This window comes from Doryrhamphus excisus, chromosome 7, assembly GCF_030265055.1.
Source record: "Doryrhamphus excisus isolate RoL2022-K1 chromosome 7, RoL_Dexc_1.0, whole genome shotgun sequence".
In the NCBI taxonomy this organism is placed as follows: domain Eukaryota; kingdom Metazoa; phylum Chordata; class Actinopteri; order Syngnathiformes; family Syngnathidae; genus Doryrhamphus; species Doryrhamphus excisus.
The window spans coordinates 20,368,060-20,385,588 of record NC_080472.1 but is presented as its reverse complement, the minus strand read 5'-3'; the positions used below and the strand labels follow the sequence as shown (position 1 = coordinate 20,385,588).

General features: G+C 43.4%; 1 protein-coding gene across 1 annotated transcript in view; it reads left to right on the top strand.

Moving 5' to 3' along the window:
* snd1 (staphylococcal nuclease and tudor domain containing 1) overlaps window positions 1-2,777 on the top strand; it is a 176,080-nt gene extending 173,303 nt beyond the window's left edge. The window contains exon 24 of the mRNA XM_058078020.1: window positions 2,635-2,777. Within this exon, the coding sequence (XP_057934003.1) occupies window positions 2,635-2,700 (66 nt within the window). The 3' untranslated portion in view covers window positions 2,701-2,777. The remainder of the gene's footprint in view (window positions 1-2,634) is intronic.
* The last annotated feature ends 14,752 nt before the right edge of the window (window positions 2,778-17,529 follow it).

Genomic DNA, 17,529 nt, shown 5'->3' with positions numbered 1-17,529 from the left:
TCCGTTACAATGCTAATGACTTCTTTACCCACATTACCTGTGGGACGCTGGCGATGTAATACAGCCACATATGGGCGCTTGCCAGGTCCGCCGTGTGTGCAAATGTGCGCCGAGGAGATAGAAACATGAATAGCGGGCACAACATAAGACGACCGCACGGCGTTCCTGTGGGAGCGACGCCGAGGAGGAAATAGCGGTGGTAGTAGTAGTAGCGTTCCTTTTGAATACGTCCACACGCTGAAAGTCATCGGTGACACACTTTACACGCTACAGCGAGTTCGCCGTCTATCCTAAAATGCTCATTAGTGCACCGAATCCAAACATGGCGTCCCTTTTTACATAACACGCCATTGTTTGGCTGATTACCAAAGCTAACTCGTGTAGCCGTTTCCCCTACTCTCACTTTTTTTTTTTTGGTGTTGCTTAGCGTAGCATACATAGCAGGAAGTGCCAGACTGGGGAGGGCGGGGGGGAATAATTAAAAAAAAAAAAAAGAATATTGTTGCCTACATACGCCTCATTGGTTCCTACTAGCGCTAATTAGCGCAAGTGCTAATTAGCTATGAATCACAGCATTAGCAGGCAGCCTGCGCTCACAAAAGCGTCACACTAGCACAAATGTGTTGGAACATTCCATCATGGCCGCCGAATGGGCGTCGCCATGTTTACATTTGACCCCCCCAAAAAGCTACCAAAGCTAACTCATGTAGCCGCTTCCCCTACTCTCACTTTTTTGGGTGTTGCTTAGCGTAGCATACATAGCAGGAAGTGCCAGACTGGGGAGGCCGGGGGGGGGAATAAAAAAATGTATATATTGTTGCCTAAATACGCCTCATTGGTTCTGACTCTAATAACTAGCGCTAATTAGCACAAGAGCTAATTAGCACAAGTGCTAATTAGCTATGAATCACAGCATTAGCAGGCAGCCTGCACTCACAAAAGCGTCACACTAGCACAAATGTGTTGGAACATTCCATCATGGCCGCCGAATGGGCTTCACCATCTTTACATTTGAACCCCCCCCCAAAAAAAAAACTACCAAAGCTAACTCGTGTAGCCGCTTCCCCTACTCTCACTTTTTTGGGTGTTGCTTAGCGTAGCATACATAGCAGGAAGTGCCAGACTGGGGAGGCCGGGGGGGAATAAAAAAATGTATATATTGTTGCCTAAATACGCCTCATTGGTTCCGACTCTAATAACTAGCGCTAATTAGCACAAGTGCTAATTAGCTATGAATCACAGCATTAGCAGGCACCCTGCGCTCACAAAAGCGTCACACTAGCACAAATGTGTTGGAACATTCCATCATGGCCGCCGAATGGGCGTCGCCATGTTTACATTTGACCCCCCCCCCAAAAAGCTACCAAAGCTAACTCGTGTAGCCGCTTCCCCTACTCTCACTTTTTTTGTGTTGTTTAGCGTAGCATACATAGCAGGAAGTGCCAGACTGGCGAGGGTGGGGGGGAATAAAAAAAAAAAAAGAATATTGTTGCCTACATACGCCTCATTGGTTCCGACTCTAATAACTAGCGCTAATTAGCACAAGTGCTAATTAGCTATGAATCACAGCATTAGCAGGCAGCCTGCACTCACAAAAGCGTCACAGTAGCACAAATGTGTTGGTACATTCCATCATGGCCGCCGAATGGGCTTCGCCATCTGAACATTTGACCCCCCCCCCCCCCAGAACATTAGAACTCTTTCCGCAACATTTTTTAAAAGTTAAAAAATATTTCAACGCTATGCTACTAAAATTACATTTTTTTTCCGCGGAATATTCCGAGTTTATTCTCATAAAATTGCAACGTTTTTCTTGTAAAAATACAACTTTTTCTCTAAATATTTTGAGTTTATTCTTGTAAAAAAAAAATTTCCAACTCTTTCAACTTGTTCCCTGTCAATTTTCTGCCCATAATATTAGGAATTATATTTATTTTCAGCAAACTTATTGCCCAAAAATGGCAACTTTGTTTGTTTCTCATAATATTACGACTTAAAAAAATTCAACTTTATGCTACTAAAATGACATTATTTTTCTTTGTGATATGACAACATTATTCTTTATTCTTATTCGTAAAATTTTCTCTTAATATTTTGACTTTATTCTGTTATTTTTTTCCAAAAAATTCATTTTTTTTAAATTTTATTATGACTTTATTTCCATAATATTTGGACTTTATTCCCATAACCTTATAACGTTTTCTGCACCCTCAATTTCCAAAAATGTACAACTGTTCCTGTGCTGCGTGCAACTTCCTGCCTCATCTTGTGGTTTTCCCGCTTTATCACGGCAATAGCAAACCTTTCATTCCAGAAACCATAAGGGTATAATAATATCTTGGAATAATCTTGGAATGTTAGCCACTAAATGAGCACATCTTGTTCTCCGCTATTGGCGATGCTGGGTCCAACGTCCATGCCTCATTTTGGGAAAGATGAAATCCAAACAGAACTTCCTTGGGCGTTTTTCCCAAGTTTGCTCCACTTGATCATGTCGAAAAAAAAACATTCCAATCCGGAACTGCTCCCGAAAGTCCAGAGCACCAAATGAGCTTTGGAAAAAAAGACTTACCCTCCTTATGTGGTCTTGAACGTTCCTTCACGACCTCTAAAACGTCTTCTTTATCCCAACAGCTCAACATTTGGCGCTATGGAGACTTCCGCGCCGACGACGCAGATGAATTCGGCTACCGGCGCTAACGAGCGGGATTGAATTTTACGGCAAAACAAAACAAGCAAAAAAAAAAAAAAAAAAAAAAACGACCATCCACAATCAACTTCATTCCAAAGACCACCGTGGATGGGGGTGGGGGGGGAGTGACGCACTCTTTTTAAATTGATGTTTCAGACATGGTTTAAAAAAAAAAAAAAAAGAAAAAAAAAAAAGCATGCTCGCTCGCCTGCCAATCATGTCTACTTGTGGCCATTTTTCCCGTTGCGATAGCACGCCGGCCGTCGTTACTTATCACGTGATGCTTTCGGCCAGCCGTCTTCTCCGTCGCTGCTTTTCTTCGGGAAAGGAGCGAGGAATGCTTACAGAAAAAAACGGAAAAAAACAAACAAACATGGAAATATTCGGAAGTGTAAATGGATTTCCAGCAGAGATAAAGACAAAAAAAAAAAAAAAAAAGTTTCTTTTTGTCTCATGTGTAAATGTGTGGGATTTTTTTCGTGTTTTGTCGTCAAAGTCGCACACTTTTTTGAGCGCTAAGAGCACGGAAGAAAAAAGGCATTTTTATCATCTCTTTATCTGTAAAGTTTACATTCTCTACACCGACGTCTTTTCTGTCTCCTCAATCAAGGACTTCTCCATTCTATTCCAAATCTCAATAAAAAAAAAAAACTCCAAGTGCAAACCTTTTTCTCTGGCTTATTTCCCGAAAGCTGGCTTTTCCCATACACCTTTATAAATACAAGTAAATGCAGCGTTTCACGTCAGAGGGGGGCGTACATCACGTACGCTTTCATGTCCGGCGCCGTCACTTGAAGTGCATTTTTCATTCACCCAACCAAACGCCGCCTCGGCTCCAGCTTTCACGTCAAGGGGGGATGTTACGGCACGTCTACTAAACGACAAAATATACCGTAGTCATAATTTGACATAAATTTTTTTTCCGTTTTTTTAAGAGATTTCTTTCTCGTGTTTTACTTTAGTTTGCTTTTATTTACTATTTCGCCCGTAAATGTGCATCAAAGGTGGTGCAATGTTAAAACTTTACTATTTATGGGACTTTGTTTACTTTATCCATTTCCTACAATTTTTACTAGAACGTCTTCCGTTTTTGTTTTTCTTAATTTTTTTTCTCACGTCTGTATTTTTAAAAATGTATTTTTGTAATGGTAATGGTTTAATTTCATTTGAACATGCATCAGATTACAATTGAATGCATCACCATAATCAGTTAAATCCTACCCCTCCATCTGGTACTTTTACAATCAGTAACTGTTACATTTGTTCACTTCCTGCTTTCCTAATATAGTTACATTTTTTTTTAAATTTTTTGTCACGTACCAAAAATAAGATATTTTTCTCACCAAAAGGAGTAGGAAGAAGCCAAACTTATTAAATCCTACCCCTCCATCTGGTACTTTTACAATCAGTAACTTACATTTGTTCACTTCCTGCTTTCCTAATATAGTTGCATTTTTTTTTAAGTTTTTAAAAATTTTTTGTCACGTACCAAAAATAAGATATTTTTCTCACCAAAAGGAGTAGGAAGAAGCCAAACTTATTAAATCCTACCCCTCCATCTGGTACTTTTACAATCAGTAACTGTTACATTTGTTCACTTTCTGCTTTCCTAATATAGTTAAAGTTTTCTCTTTTTTTTTTAATTTTTTCTCACGTACCAAAGATTAAGATATTTTTCTCACCAAAAGGAGTAGGAAGAACCCAAGCTTATTAAATCCTACTCCTCCATCTGGTACTTTTACATTCAGTAGCTGTTACATTTGTTCACTTCCTGCTTTCCTAATACAGTTTATGTGTTTTTGTTTGTTTTTTTTATTTCTAATTTTTTTTTTTGTCACCTACCGAAGATATTTTTCTTATTCATAAAACTATACTATTACTGTTTTTTTACATCTTTATTTTTCATTTTTTTTACTATTTTTTAAAAATCGACTTCTATTTTTTTAACTTTTTTTTTTGCTATATTACTAGTGTGAAATCAGTTTTTTTTCACAGCATTCGTATAATAATTAGAGGTGCGCCTATCGATCGGCCACAGGGCGATATCGGCCTATATCACTGAAACAGGACGGAATTGAAATCCTGATCGGAACATCACAAATAATTAAACAATCATACAGCTTTTTATATCAAAAAGCTCCCTTTTTCTTGCCGCCCCAAGAAAAAAAAGTGAAAGTGAAGCCAAAGCAGAAGAACCAAGGCGTTGTTTCCAAAAGTGTAAATCAGCTTTAAGTGTTTACTCTACTTAAGCAAGCCTTGGTGGGGGTGGATTTAGAGAATATGATCAATGTTATTAATATTAAATAAGCTGCATGCAGCGTAATATCCAGAGCCGATAAGTCGGCCTTAGCGGGAGTTTGGTATGAAAGTAGAACCAGAAGTGGTTGCTGCGGCGTTAGCCTGATTCACATTCCAAACCTCTTGTTGAAGACGCCTCAAAGACGAGATTTGGCCACAACTTCCTTTTAATCCCGCCTCTTCCTCCTCACGTTACGTCGTTCCCGAGTATCAAAGGCAACGACTCTTCCCGATGTCCGGGTAGCTAGCGTCCAACAGCACGTTAGCATCCCCGTTTTCACTGCTGAGGCGTGTCCAGAGACCGAAGACAGACGGCGGGATGGAGCGGTTCCTTTCAAGGCGTCTTCAGGTCCCACTCGGGTGGGCGTCCAGGTAAGTCACGACCTTTATGTCATTCATTTTAGCATGCTAGTTCCCCCTTTTACACATCATGATCTCAAAAAGATTCAATCACTTTGATTGGGAAAGTTAGCATGTAGCATTAGCATCCTTTCCTTCTGCCATTTTGTCTCATCTTGTATTTAATATTTCAACATTTAAAAAGCTAATGTTTTTGTGTTTTGAATCCAGTTCATTGTAGCAATACACCGCATTGTCTTAAAAACATCAATCTCATTGCTAGCATAGGTTAGCATAGGTTCACTAGTCAAATTTTCGACACAACTTCAAAACTCCCAGGTCCAAAATTCTCCTCTGCCATTTTGTATGCTACGTTTGTCTCATCTTTTATTTAAAATTTAAAAATTTAAAAATGTTTTGTGTTTTTAATCCAGTTCATTGTAGCAATATACCGCTAGAACAATTTGCCTATTCACAACATTGTCTTAAAAAACATCAATCTCATTGCTAGCATAGGTTAGCATAGGTTAGCATAGCTTCACTAGTCAAATTTTCGACACAACTTCATAACTCCCAGGTCCCACTTCTGACACCAACGTATTTTTAATGACTTGTAAACTGGAAACACTTTAATATTTTGGTTTAGGGTGGAAAAGAAAAAAACGCCGAAATTCCCCTCTGCCATTTTGTATGCTACGTTTGTCTCATCTTGTATTTCAAATTTCAAAATTGAATAAGCCAACGTTTTTGTGTTTTTAATCCAGTTCATTGTAGCAATATACCGCTAGAACAATTTGCCAATTCATAACATTGTCTTAAAAACATAAATTTCATTGCTAGCATAGGTTAGCATACGTAGGTTAGCATAGGTTCACTAGTCAAATTTTCGACACAACTTCATAACTCCTAGGTCCCACTTCTGACACCAACGTATTTCTAATGACTTGTAAACCGGAAACACTTTAATAGTTTGGTTTAAGGTGGGAAAAAACGTCAAAATTCTCCTCGGCCATTTTGTATGCTACGTTTGTCAATTTGCCAATTCATAGCATTGTCTTAAAAACATCAATCTCATTGCTAGCATACGAACGAAAAATTGACAATACGGAGTTATTCCAACAAGTGAAAGAAAAACTCGAAGTCGGTATCATGTGATGTTGATGTTTACGTTTTACTGCGAATGCCCCATTGACTATTCTGGTTGATTATAACGCCGCATGTAAACAAGAGATTGGAATATTCCTTTCCATGTATACCATTGTTTTCGGAAAGGTCATTCGGAAAAAGAAAAACTCATATAAACGTGGCTAGTGTGGTTTAGCTTAAATAAAAACAAATGCAGATTCTTGAGTTACGAGATATTCTATCAATTCTTTACACAAAGACGTGATTAATAAATGAAAAAGTGGTGTGTGGTGTCGTTTTGGAAAAGTGTTTCATCGCCGGTCAAAGGCCGAATAAAGTGTGGGGAAGCGCTAATAAAAAGTGATTTTAACACTTTCTCCCACTCGGTTGCCAGACACCCACTCGCAACACACACTTTATTACTTTTACGGTTTTAACTTTGAAGTTTATTAGGAGGGGTGTCGACTTGTTGTTCGTCCAAGTTTGTTACTTTGGGGAAAAAAATAAAATAAAAATAATAAATAATAATAAAACTTTGGGGAAAAAAAAAAATAGGAGCAGATTCATGTCACGTGTCGTCCAGAAAACGACGCACGTATGTAAGAAAACCAAAAACCAGAAGTGTAAGTCGATAAAATGAGATTTGAAAGACCCCCCCCGTGACCCCCCCCAACCACATGTCATTTTTAATCACCGTAATTAGCAAAACCCTCCAAACACAAAGCAGCCGCACTGCAGCGTCGTCGCCTCCAGTCGCTTTGAATACCCCGTCACCATGGCGACAGGTGCGCGTTGGCATGCCCCGCCCTCCTTTGCGTCACCCTGAGGGAGGCCAGCAGCTTGTCTGTTTCCATGGTGACGCGCATATTTAATCACCAGTGTGTGTGTGTGTTTATGCTTGAGAATATGAAATATCTTTTCACTCTTAATTAAGAACCAATGCGACCGCGTCGTTAATGAAATACCCAGGATGCAATTCATTTCCAACAAATAACCTGTTGGCTGTCATTTGGACAAACACCACACACACACACACACACACACACGCACACACACGCAGCTGGCATTTTATGTGGATTCATCTCGTCCTCCGTGTGGCCTCGCCGCGTCCGTGCCGGGGCCGGGCGTCATGGTGTCCCCAGGCTAATGAGATAAGAGGCCAGCTGATGGGGCCAGACGCAATTAGGACTGCAAACACGTTTAAAAACAGTCAAATGACATCGGCGTGTGCGCCTGGGGGGGCGCATGATAAAGTCTAACTTCATTTTTTTTTGGGTTGTTTTTTTTGTTGCATTGCAGATTGGGAGAGAGAAAAAGGCGTGTACAGTGGAACCTCGGTTAGCATCCGCCTTGGTTAGCAATTTTTAAATGACATCGGCGTGTGCGCCTGGGGGGGGGGGGGGGGGCACATGATAAAGTCTAACTTCATTCCAAAGACTTTTTTTGGGGGGGTTGTTTCTTTGTTGCATTGCAGATTGGGAGAGAGAAAAAGGCGTGTACAGTGGAACCTCGGTTAGCATCCGCCTTGGTTAGCAATTTTTAAATGACATCGCCGTGTGCGCCTGGGGGGGGGGGGGGCACATGATAAAGTCTAACTTCATTCCAAAGACTTTTTTTGGGGTGGTTGTTTTTTTGTTGCATTGCAGATTGGGAGAGAGAAAAAGGCGTGTACAGTGGAACCTCGGTTAGCATCCGCCTTGGTTAGCAATTTTTAAATGACATCGGCGTGTGCCGAGTCTAACTTCATTCCAAAGACTTTTTTGTTGGTTGTTTTTTTGTTGCATTGCAGATTGGGAGAGAGAAAAAGGCATGTACAGTGGAACCTCGGTTAGCATCCGCCTTGGTTAGCAATTTTTATTCTACGGTTTGAGTGCATCTGTTTCCATCCTTCCTTGTTAGCATCCTGTTTGCTAGCTATGGCAATTGCAACCAGAACCAGAAGTTACATGTGTATATGTACATTATATATATATATATATATATATATATATATATATATTTTTTTTTTTTTTTTTTTTTTTTTTTTACCCATGTATGATGTCATCACTGTTGACTCTTAACCAAACTCGTTTTTTTTTGTGTTTGTTTTGGTTTTACGTGGATGAAAGCTGATATCGGAAGTATCGATGAGTAACCAACACCACCTTTCTCCTTTCACGACTTCAACATAGATTAAGGTAAGCTTAATTTGTTAATTTCTTCCATTCAGTCATCATTTATATCTAATTATGTGTGTTTGTAGTTTTTTTCTGCATATAAAAAAAAGTGTAAAACTATTAAAACGTGTTTTGTGTTAATATCTGTGTCTTGCCGGAAGGGATTAATTGGATTAAAATTATTTTTCAAAGAAAAAATTTATTACTTTCAATGAGGGTCAGACTTTCTGGATGGAATTAATGACGCTAACCAAGGTTCCACTCAACAGTATTATATAAAGTGTATATATATGTATATATTCTACATCTTATAATGTACGGTCATCAAAAGTTGAAGTATTTGTGGCATGTCTTCGGGCAAGAGGCGGGGTACACTGGTGGCCAGCCAGCCAATCACAGGGCACATATAGACAAACAACCATTCACACTCACATTCATACCTATGGACAATTTGGAGCGGCTAATTAACCTAGCATGTTTTTGGAATGTGGGAGGAAACCGGAGTACCCGGAAAAAAACTCACGCATGAGATGGCCGAGGGTGGAATTGAACCCTGGTCTCCTAGCTGTGAGGTCTGCGTGCTAACCACTCGACCGCCGTGCCGCCTATATATATATAAAATCGAACTGTTTATTTTGACTGACTAATCCGCCGTATAAAAGATAATAAACACACAGTCGAGGGTGAATAGGAAATACCCGGCGGAGCATAGCTAATTAGCCTGCATTAGCATATGCAAATAGGCCAGTTATCACATGTACAAAGCAGCGCTCAGGGTAAACACGGGATTACCGCTTTTAACCACTTTTTTACGTGACGCTAATTGTGCTCTGTTCAAACATGGCCGAATGATGTCCCCACCCACTTCCTGTGTCACCTGGATGGCATATGACTTTATCGGAATGTTGGGAAGATGGGGGATGTAGAGTAGTGAAAATGTGGGAAACGGGAATTGTACATGGACGCTTTACTTAGCAATATTATGTCATAGCTTCGTAACGTTTGGACTTTGTTCTCATACCATGGGCCAAAAATTGACCCACATGCCACATTTTGGACACCGCTGCAATGGAAGCATAAATTGATGGAAAAAAAAACGTGCGACGGCTGCAAGAATCCAAGGCAACATGCCAGGCAGGCAGCCGGCGTTGGGGTTGGGGGGGGGGATGGGGGGGGGGCATCACGTTCATGTTTAAGCAGCAGCCGCCGTGTGTTTTTTCAGCAGGAAGCGCTCCTTGATGGCGGCCCAGCGGTCAACGGTGTAAGACACAGCGTGGCATCCATCGCTTCCCGTTCTCCGTCTGCAACAATCACAGCTTCGCAGCGCTTTTATTAACATACGCGCCGCCACACGTTTCGCTAGCCTCGGTCTCGGAGGGGAGCCAATTACGATGACTCCCGTCCAAAGTGCCGCTTGGGGAAAAAAAAAAAAAAATCCCCTTTTTTGCTTGGGGGAAAAATGATGTCAGTTCTTCAAGCATAACGTTGAAATATTAAAGAGTCGTAATATTACGAGGAATAAAACTACAAAGTAGTCATTTTTGGAAAATCAGATTGCGGAAAAAGTCCTACAAGGGAAATGTTGGAATGTTTAGAAAAATTTCGAAATCATCCATCAGTAAACATCCTTCCTTGTTAGCATTGTTAGCATTCCAACCAGACCCGGAAGTTACTTGTGTATATGTACATTATATGTCCATTATGTATATGTATGTGTACCCGTGTATGACGTCATCACTGTTGACTCTAAATCAAACTCGTTTTTTTTGTGTTTGTTTTGGTTTTACGTGGATGAAGCTGGTATCGGAAGTATCGATGAGACGTGGCGGCGAGCTCAACCAACGCCATCTTCCTCTTTTTACATCTTCAACAAAGGGTTAAAGTAAGTTCATTTCTTCCTTTCAGTCATCATTTATTATCTATTCATTCATTCATTTTCTACCTCTTTTTCCTCACGAGGGTCGCGGGGGGTGCTGGAGCCTGTCCCAGCTGTCATTGGGTGAGAGGCGGGGTACACACTGGACTGGTGGCCAGCCAGCCAATCACAGGGCACATATAGACAAACAACCATTCACACTCACATTCATACCTATGGACAATTTGGAGTCGCTAATTAACCTAGCATGTTTTTGGAATGTGGGAGGAAACCGGAGTACCTGGAGAAAACCCACGCATGCACGGGGGAGAACATGCAAACTCCACACAGAGATGGCCGAGGGTGGAATTGAACCCTGGTTTCCTAGCTGTGAGGTCTGCGCGCTAACCACTCGACCGCCGTGCAGCCGAAAATAATCATAATATTATTCATTCATTCATTTTCTACCAAGGGTAGAACCTCACAAGGGTCGTGGGGAGTGCTGGAGCCTATCCCAGCTGTCTTTGGGGCGAGAGGCGGGGTACACACTGGACTGGTGGCCAGCCAGCCAATCACAGGGCACATATAGACAAACAACCATTCACACTCACATTCATACCTATGGACAATTTGGAGTCGCTAATTAACCTAGCATGTTTTTGGAATATGGGAGGAAACCTGAGTCGCCAATTGCAATCAAATTAACTTGCAATGATAGAAAAACATATTTTTAAGAGGAAATCCGGACTTTCCTGGACTGGCTACCCTTGTGATGATGCCGATCTCCCGTATAAATGGGATATTTTGGTTTATTTTGGGGGTTTGGGGACCCTATATTATAGAATGAACTCCAATTGCAAGAGGTCACTTTGACCTTATGGTTGTAGAAGAGTGGCTGACTGCTTCCACAGTAGGGAAGCCTTTCCAGATAAGGATAAAGTTCTGGTGATCGTGGTTCAGAACCTTATGGAATTGTGACTCAATACGTCCTTCCAACTGGAGTCTTGTGTCTCGTCTCAATATTCCACGACACTTCCCAGTACATAAAGGTACATCATTCCTACAGCGAGACAATTGTGCTGTAAAAAAAAAAAAAAAACGAAGGACGTTCGGGTAAATTTGCAGCAGCGTCAGAAGAGAAGATGGCCAACTCGCGCTCATGGAGCTTTTGTGTAATCCCCACGCCGATATAGCCAGTCGCTAAAAACCCTGACCTTTCTAAGGAACTCTCCTGGTTCATGAATGATGCTGACGTCGTGTCAAAAGGCTACTAAGCTCACAGGGGACTCGCGCTTGGAAGGAATCTATCAAGTTAGCACATGAAGAATCGGAACGTTCGAAAGACCGTCCTTGGGATATGGAATTGCTATTTTCTATCACCATAACAACCAAAGCGTTTAGCCAATGAAAAGTTCTTTTGCGATGAAAAGAAATCATTTCAAGAATGGCCTAGCATGAAACATCTAGCATCTAAAGAATTCTCCTGACACGGGAGAAGAAAAGCAGCGACATATCTCACAGTCTTCAGGTAACCATGGCGACCCGAGCTTGAACAGTGTGCACAGATCAGTGCCTGCCCGCTGCTGTACGGGAACGCAAACGTTCCCTGGTAAAGGACACCAGGTCATGAAGAAGAGTTCTCGGAAGAAAGGATGGAAGATGAAAAACAGTCTCAACATTTTCACTTCATTCAAAGACGATTTCCTTGACACGTCGTACATTATCTGCGCTAGCCTTACCGACACCGGGCTATGCCCTCCATATCGAGAATAGCTAGGCTACTTGGAAATCAATAACCTGAAGGCAGCACTCTGGGCTCAATTGCCAAAGGATTATAAAGCAATAAAGAATAACAAGGCTAATGTAACTTTAGCATGAAGAAACTCCACCAAGAAATCTCCATGGCGACCACGACCGGACGCAAAGCTTTAGCTCCGTTTCACAGCTAACGGCTTAGCATTTTCTTACCCCCGTACACATTGGACTGCCCCCATTGGACAATTTCCAAAGAAACTTTCTAGGCGGCTTAGGTGTGTCCCATTACATGCAGTTACAGAAAAGCTGTCTCTTTTTATCTGTTTGGATATCTTTATAACTAACAAACACAAAGACGTGTTCCTGTCTCATAAGGATTTTTAAATGTTTTTTTATTTATTTATTTATTTTTTTTAATGTTAAGTGGTTAGCAGACCTGACAGCTAGGAGACCAGGGTTCAATTCCACCCTCGGCCATCTCTGTGTGGAGTTTGCATGTTCTCCCCGTGCATGCGTGGGTTTTCTCCGGGTACTCCGGTTTCCTCCCACATTCCAAAAACATGCTAGGTTAATTAGCGACTCCAAATTGTCCATAGGTATGAATGTGAGTGTGAATGGTTGTTTGTCTATATGTGCCCTGTGATTGGCTGGCTGGCCACCAGTCCAGAGTGTACCCCGCCTCTTGCCTGAAGACAGCTGGGATAGGCTCCAGCACCCCCCGTGACCCTCGTGAGGAAAAAGTGGTAGAAAATGAATGAATGAATGAGTTCTCCTCCTATTTTGTGTGGAAGTGGTAACTTTTTGGCTTCTTATTTTGTCTTTCCCCACCCTCGGCCATTTCTGTGTGGAGTTTGCATGTTCTCCCCGTGCATGCGTGGGTTTTCTCCGGGTACTCCGGTTTCCTCCCACATTCCAAAAACATGCTAGGTTAATTAGCCACTCCAAATTGTCCATAGGTATGAATGTGAGTGTGAATGTTTGTCTATATGTGCCCTGTGATTGGCTGGCTGGCCACCAGTCCAGGGTGTACCCCGCCCCTCGCCCAAAGACAGCTGGGATAGGCTCCAGCACCCCCCCCCCCGCGACCCTTGTGAGGAAAAGCGGTAGAAAATGAATGAATGAAAATATGTTTTTCACAAAGGCTAACTCCACTTATTCGTTGACATAGGTCCAATCGTCAGGAGCTATGTCGCCCCCTCCCCCAAAAGCAGCTCCATCCCGGTGGTGGTCGGCCATCAGCAGTGGAGTCACGTCGAGGACACGGGTTATCCTGATGATAGCAGGTGTCGTTTAATGTGATCTCCAGGGAGGACAAAGGCTAATGGAGAGTGGATCAAATCTGATTTCTGTTAACAATATCGCACCACCTGGCAGATGGATTTGAGGCAACTGATGTGGGCGGACAAGCGGGCGGACGGGCCCTTGAATAAAGATGGCGGGAGACATAACTCACCTTTTCACCCGAGAAGCGTTTTCATGGAACGGCAAGTCTTTCTTTGACGTTAAACTTGTTAGCTAATATGTTGGCTAACTATGTTTTGGGTGCCACCCACTAAATCCACCTGCCACGCCCTTTTAGGCGGTCCCTAAAGCACTTGGTTCCCCGGTTAGCTTGATGCTAACATGATGTGAGCGCTCCCAGACCTCCACTTGTCTTCATCATATCAGGGACACCTCAGTAGGTGGTCACTCTGACGGGGGGCCACCACCCATTTGGGCCCCAGGGGGCGACATCACTCACCTTTTCACCTGAGAAGTGTTTTCATGGAACAGCAAGTCTTTCTTTGACGTTAAACTCGTTAGCTAATATGTTGGCTAACGATGTTTTGGGTGCCACCCACTAATTCCACCTGCCACGCCCTTTTAGGCGGTCCCTAAAGCACTGGGTTCCCTGGTTAGCTTGATGCTAACATGACGTGAGCGCTCCCAGACCTCCACTTGTCTTCATCATATCAGGGACACCTCAGTAGGTGCTCACTGTGGCGGCGGGCCGCCGCCCATTTGGGCCCCAGCGGGCGACATTGTTAGCTAATATGTTGACTAACGATGTTTTGGGTGCCACCCACTAAATCCAACTGCCACGCCCTTTTAGCCCACCTACTCAGTCAATCTTATTCCGGGCAGGCTGCCAACCTTTACTAAGAACCCAAAGACCGGGACCTCATTGGCCGGCAAATAAATCATGCCACCTTGTCACCAGAAATGTTAGGGGACCAGCTAAAGGTGGGCACTAATGTATGCGCCCAGATCACGGACTTAAAAGATGGAGAACTTAGCATTGTTATTGTTGTTAAGACAGGTTTTCTTATAGATTGTGTACATAATATTGTGGCGAGTGAGTGGTCCCGTATGCAGTTTTGCATCCCGCCCCTTACCCCCCCCACCTTGTCTTTTAAGCTGACACAAAAGCACCCTAATTAAATGTGACTATGTGTCATCTCGCCCAGTCAAACAATTTAAATGCAGACACATACACTCCCCCTGGGGCGCGGGGGGCTGGGCAGCGGCTCTTTCAAGTCTGACCTCCCTGTCAACGCACTTAAGGGTTGGCCAACACTGAGGGCCGGGAGGCAGATTGGCTTAAATTAAGAAAAAAAATCTGACTTTATTATTTATTACATCAAACTCAAAAACTGACATTTAAAAAGTCAGTGGCCCCCAAAGGGCGTCTACCGTACCCCACAGGGGAGGCACCTACTGTCAGCTATGACATTGATTGAAGGGCAGTTTTTTTACCTGTATTATTATTGTTTATTAGTATTATTATTCTTCGCAGTGAGTACATCTGACCCCCAAGGGTGGCGGCCCCTAAGGCACTGGGTTCCCCGGTTAGCTTGATGCTAACATGCATTGTTACCGCTGTAACATGCATTGTAACATGACGTGAGCGCTCCCAGACCTCCACTTGTCTTCATCATATCAGGGACACCTCAGTAGGTGCTCACCCTGGCGGGGGGCCGCCACCCATTTGGGCCCCCACCCATTTGGGCCCCAGGGGGAGACATCACTCACCTTTTCACCCGAGGAGTGTTTTCATGGAACGGTAAGCCTTTCTTTGACGTTAAACTTGTTAGCTAATATGGTGGCTAACAATGTCTTGGGTGCCACCCACTAAATCCACCTGCCACGCCCTTTTAGGCGGTCCCTAAGGCACTGGGTTCCCCGGTTAGCTGGATGCTAACATGACGTGATCGCTCCCAGACCTCCACTTGTCTTCATCATATCACGGACACCTCAGTAGGTGCTCACTCTGGCAGGGGGCCGCCACCCATTTGGGCCCCAGGGGGAGACATCACTCACCTTTTCACCCGAGTAGTGTTTTCATGGAACGGTAAGCCTTTCTTTGACGTTAAACTTGTTAGCCGGCTAATATGTTGGATAACAATGTTTTGGGTGCCACCCACTAAATCCACCTGCCACGCCCTTTTAGGCGGTCCCTAAAGCACTGGGTTCCCCGGTTAACTTGATGCTAACATGAAGTGAGCGCTCCCAGACCTCCACTTGTCTTCATCATATCACGGACACCTCAGTAGGTGCTCACTCTGGCAGCCGCCCATTTGGGCCCCAGGTGGTGTATTCACTTGACAATGTGGATGCTGCCGGAAAACATGGTGGCTCAGCACACGCCTCCAGCGCAGTATGATGCTACACTTTAGCATGAATCTGCCCGGCAACGTGTCCTCCAGGCACGCAGTCCGTAAACATGAGTTGTTGTGGTGCGATGTGGACACCCCATGTGACCACCAGCTAGCAGCTTGTGGGCGCCCAGCATGCATAACTGGACGTGTCAGCATGTGTGTGTGTGTAGGTGGGACACAAGCATCATGGGTGTCCTCCAGGGTGATGTGGGAGGTCGTTGGATGTGCTTAAGTCACGCAACCTTACCGCCCCCCCCCCCCAACCCATCTGCTCCTCCATGCTAGCAGATGTCTGCTACGGAGTGATGTTTGGATATTGTTTGGGAATCAAATGTGTTGCCGCGGCCTCAGGGAGCGCTCGCTGCGTGTTTGTTTTACGCTAAAGACAGATAGGGTTCTTGTTTTGTTGGTTTTAGCCTCCACTGGGGGGTGAATGTTGCATATTGTGTCTTTAATTCTGCTAGCTGCAACTCTGCTTGCACGTATTTCATGACAGTGGAAGGTTTCTAGTGTTATGGCCAACTGATGGACAGGCAGTCTTGTCTCACTCTTTTTCTTTTCACTTTCGCTTTTTTTTTTTTCAGTATATTGCCATGATTGATACTTATTGTAAATAAGCCACTTTCATTTTGGGTCCGGAGTGAGACATCCATAGATGTTTTATTGTGACTTCTTGTCTTTGTTTTTTCTTCTCTAGTGTTCCTCTGAGGTTCTCCTGACTTGATGACTGACGGCTTAGCGAGGATGTCCATAAAAAGGTAAGAACATGATGATGTGTGTCCGTACGAGGAGAGTTGTGACCTTTTAGCAGCTGCAGCGTACGGTTATTTTTTATTCATACGCTCTTTTTTTAATGACTTGTGGAAAAAGGATGCTACAGTATTTGCATAAAAACAAAAAAAAAAAGAGCTGACGCGGCGTAGTTGTTCATTGTTGACATTAGTTTCCCTGCAGCTGTTTTCTTAAAAATAGAAAGAAGCCTGCTTGGCAATGTGGTTACCATGACAACCAGCTTTTAAAGCCACATATATTTATAGCCCTCCATCGCTTCATTTGAAACGCAAACCTTGCAATGGCCGCCGAGCCAGTGTCAGCGCCGTCTAAACGCTAACCTGGATAACCATACCGCTAACCATAACGCTCCTGACCCTAGTCTAACCCTAGCCCTCCTAACCGTAGCTTAACCATAGCCCGAGCCTAACTATAGCCCTCCTAACCCTAGCCTAACTATAGCCCTCTTAACCCTAGCCTAACTATAGCTCTTCTAACCCTAGCCTAACTCTAGCCCTAGCCTAATTCGAGCCCTCCTAACCCTAGCCTAACTCTAGCCCTAGCCTAACTCTAGCCCTCCTAACCCTAGCCTAACTATAGCCCTCCTAACCTTAGCCTAACTATAGCTCTCCAAACCCTAGCCTAACCCTAGCCTTCCTAACTCTAGCCCTAGCCTAACTCTAGCCCTCCTAACCCTAGCCTAACTCTAGCTCTCCTAACCCTAGCCTAAATCTAGCCCTAGCCTAATTCTAGCCCTCCTAACCCTAACTTAACCATAGCTCTCCTAACCCTCGCCTAACTATAGCTCTTCTAACCTTAGCCTAAATCTAGCCCTAGCCTAATTCTAGCCCTCCTAACCCTAGCCTAACTATAGCCCTAGCCTAACTCTAGCCCTCCTAA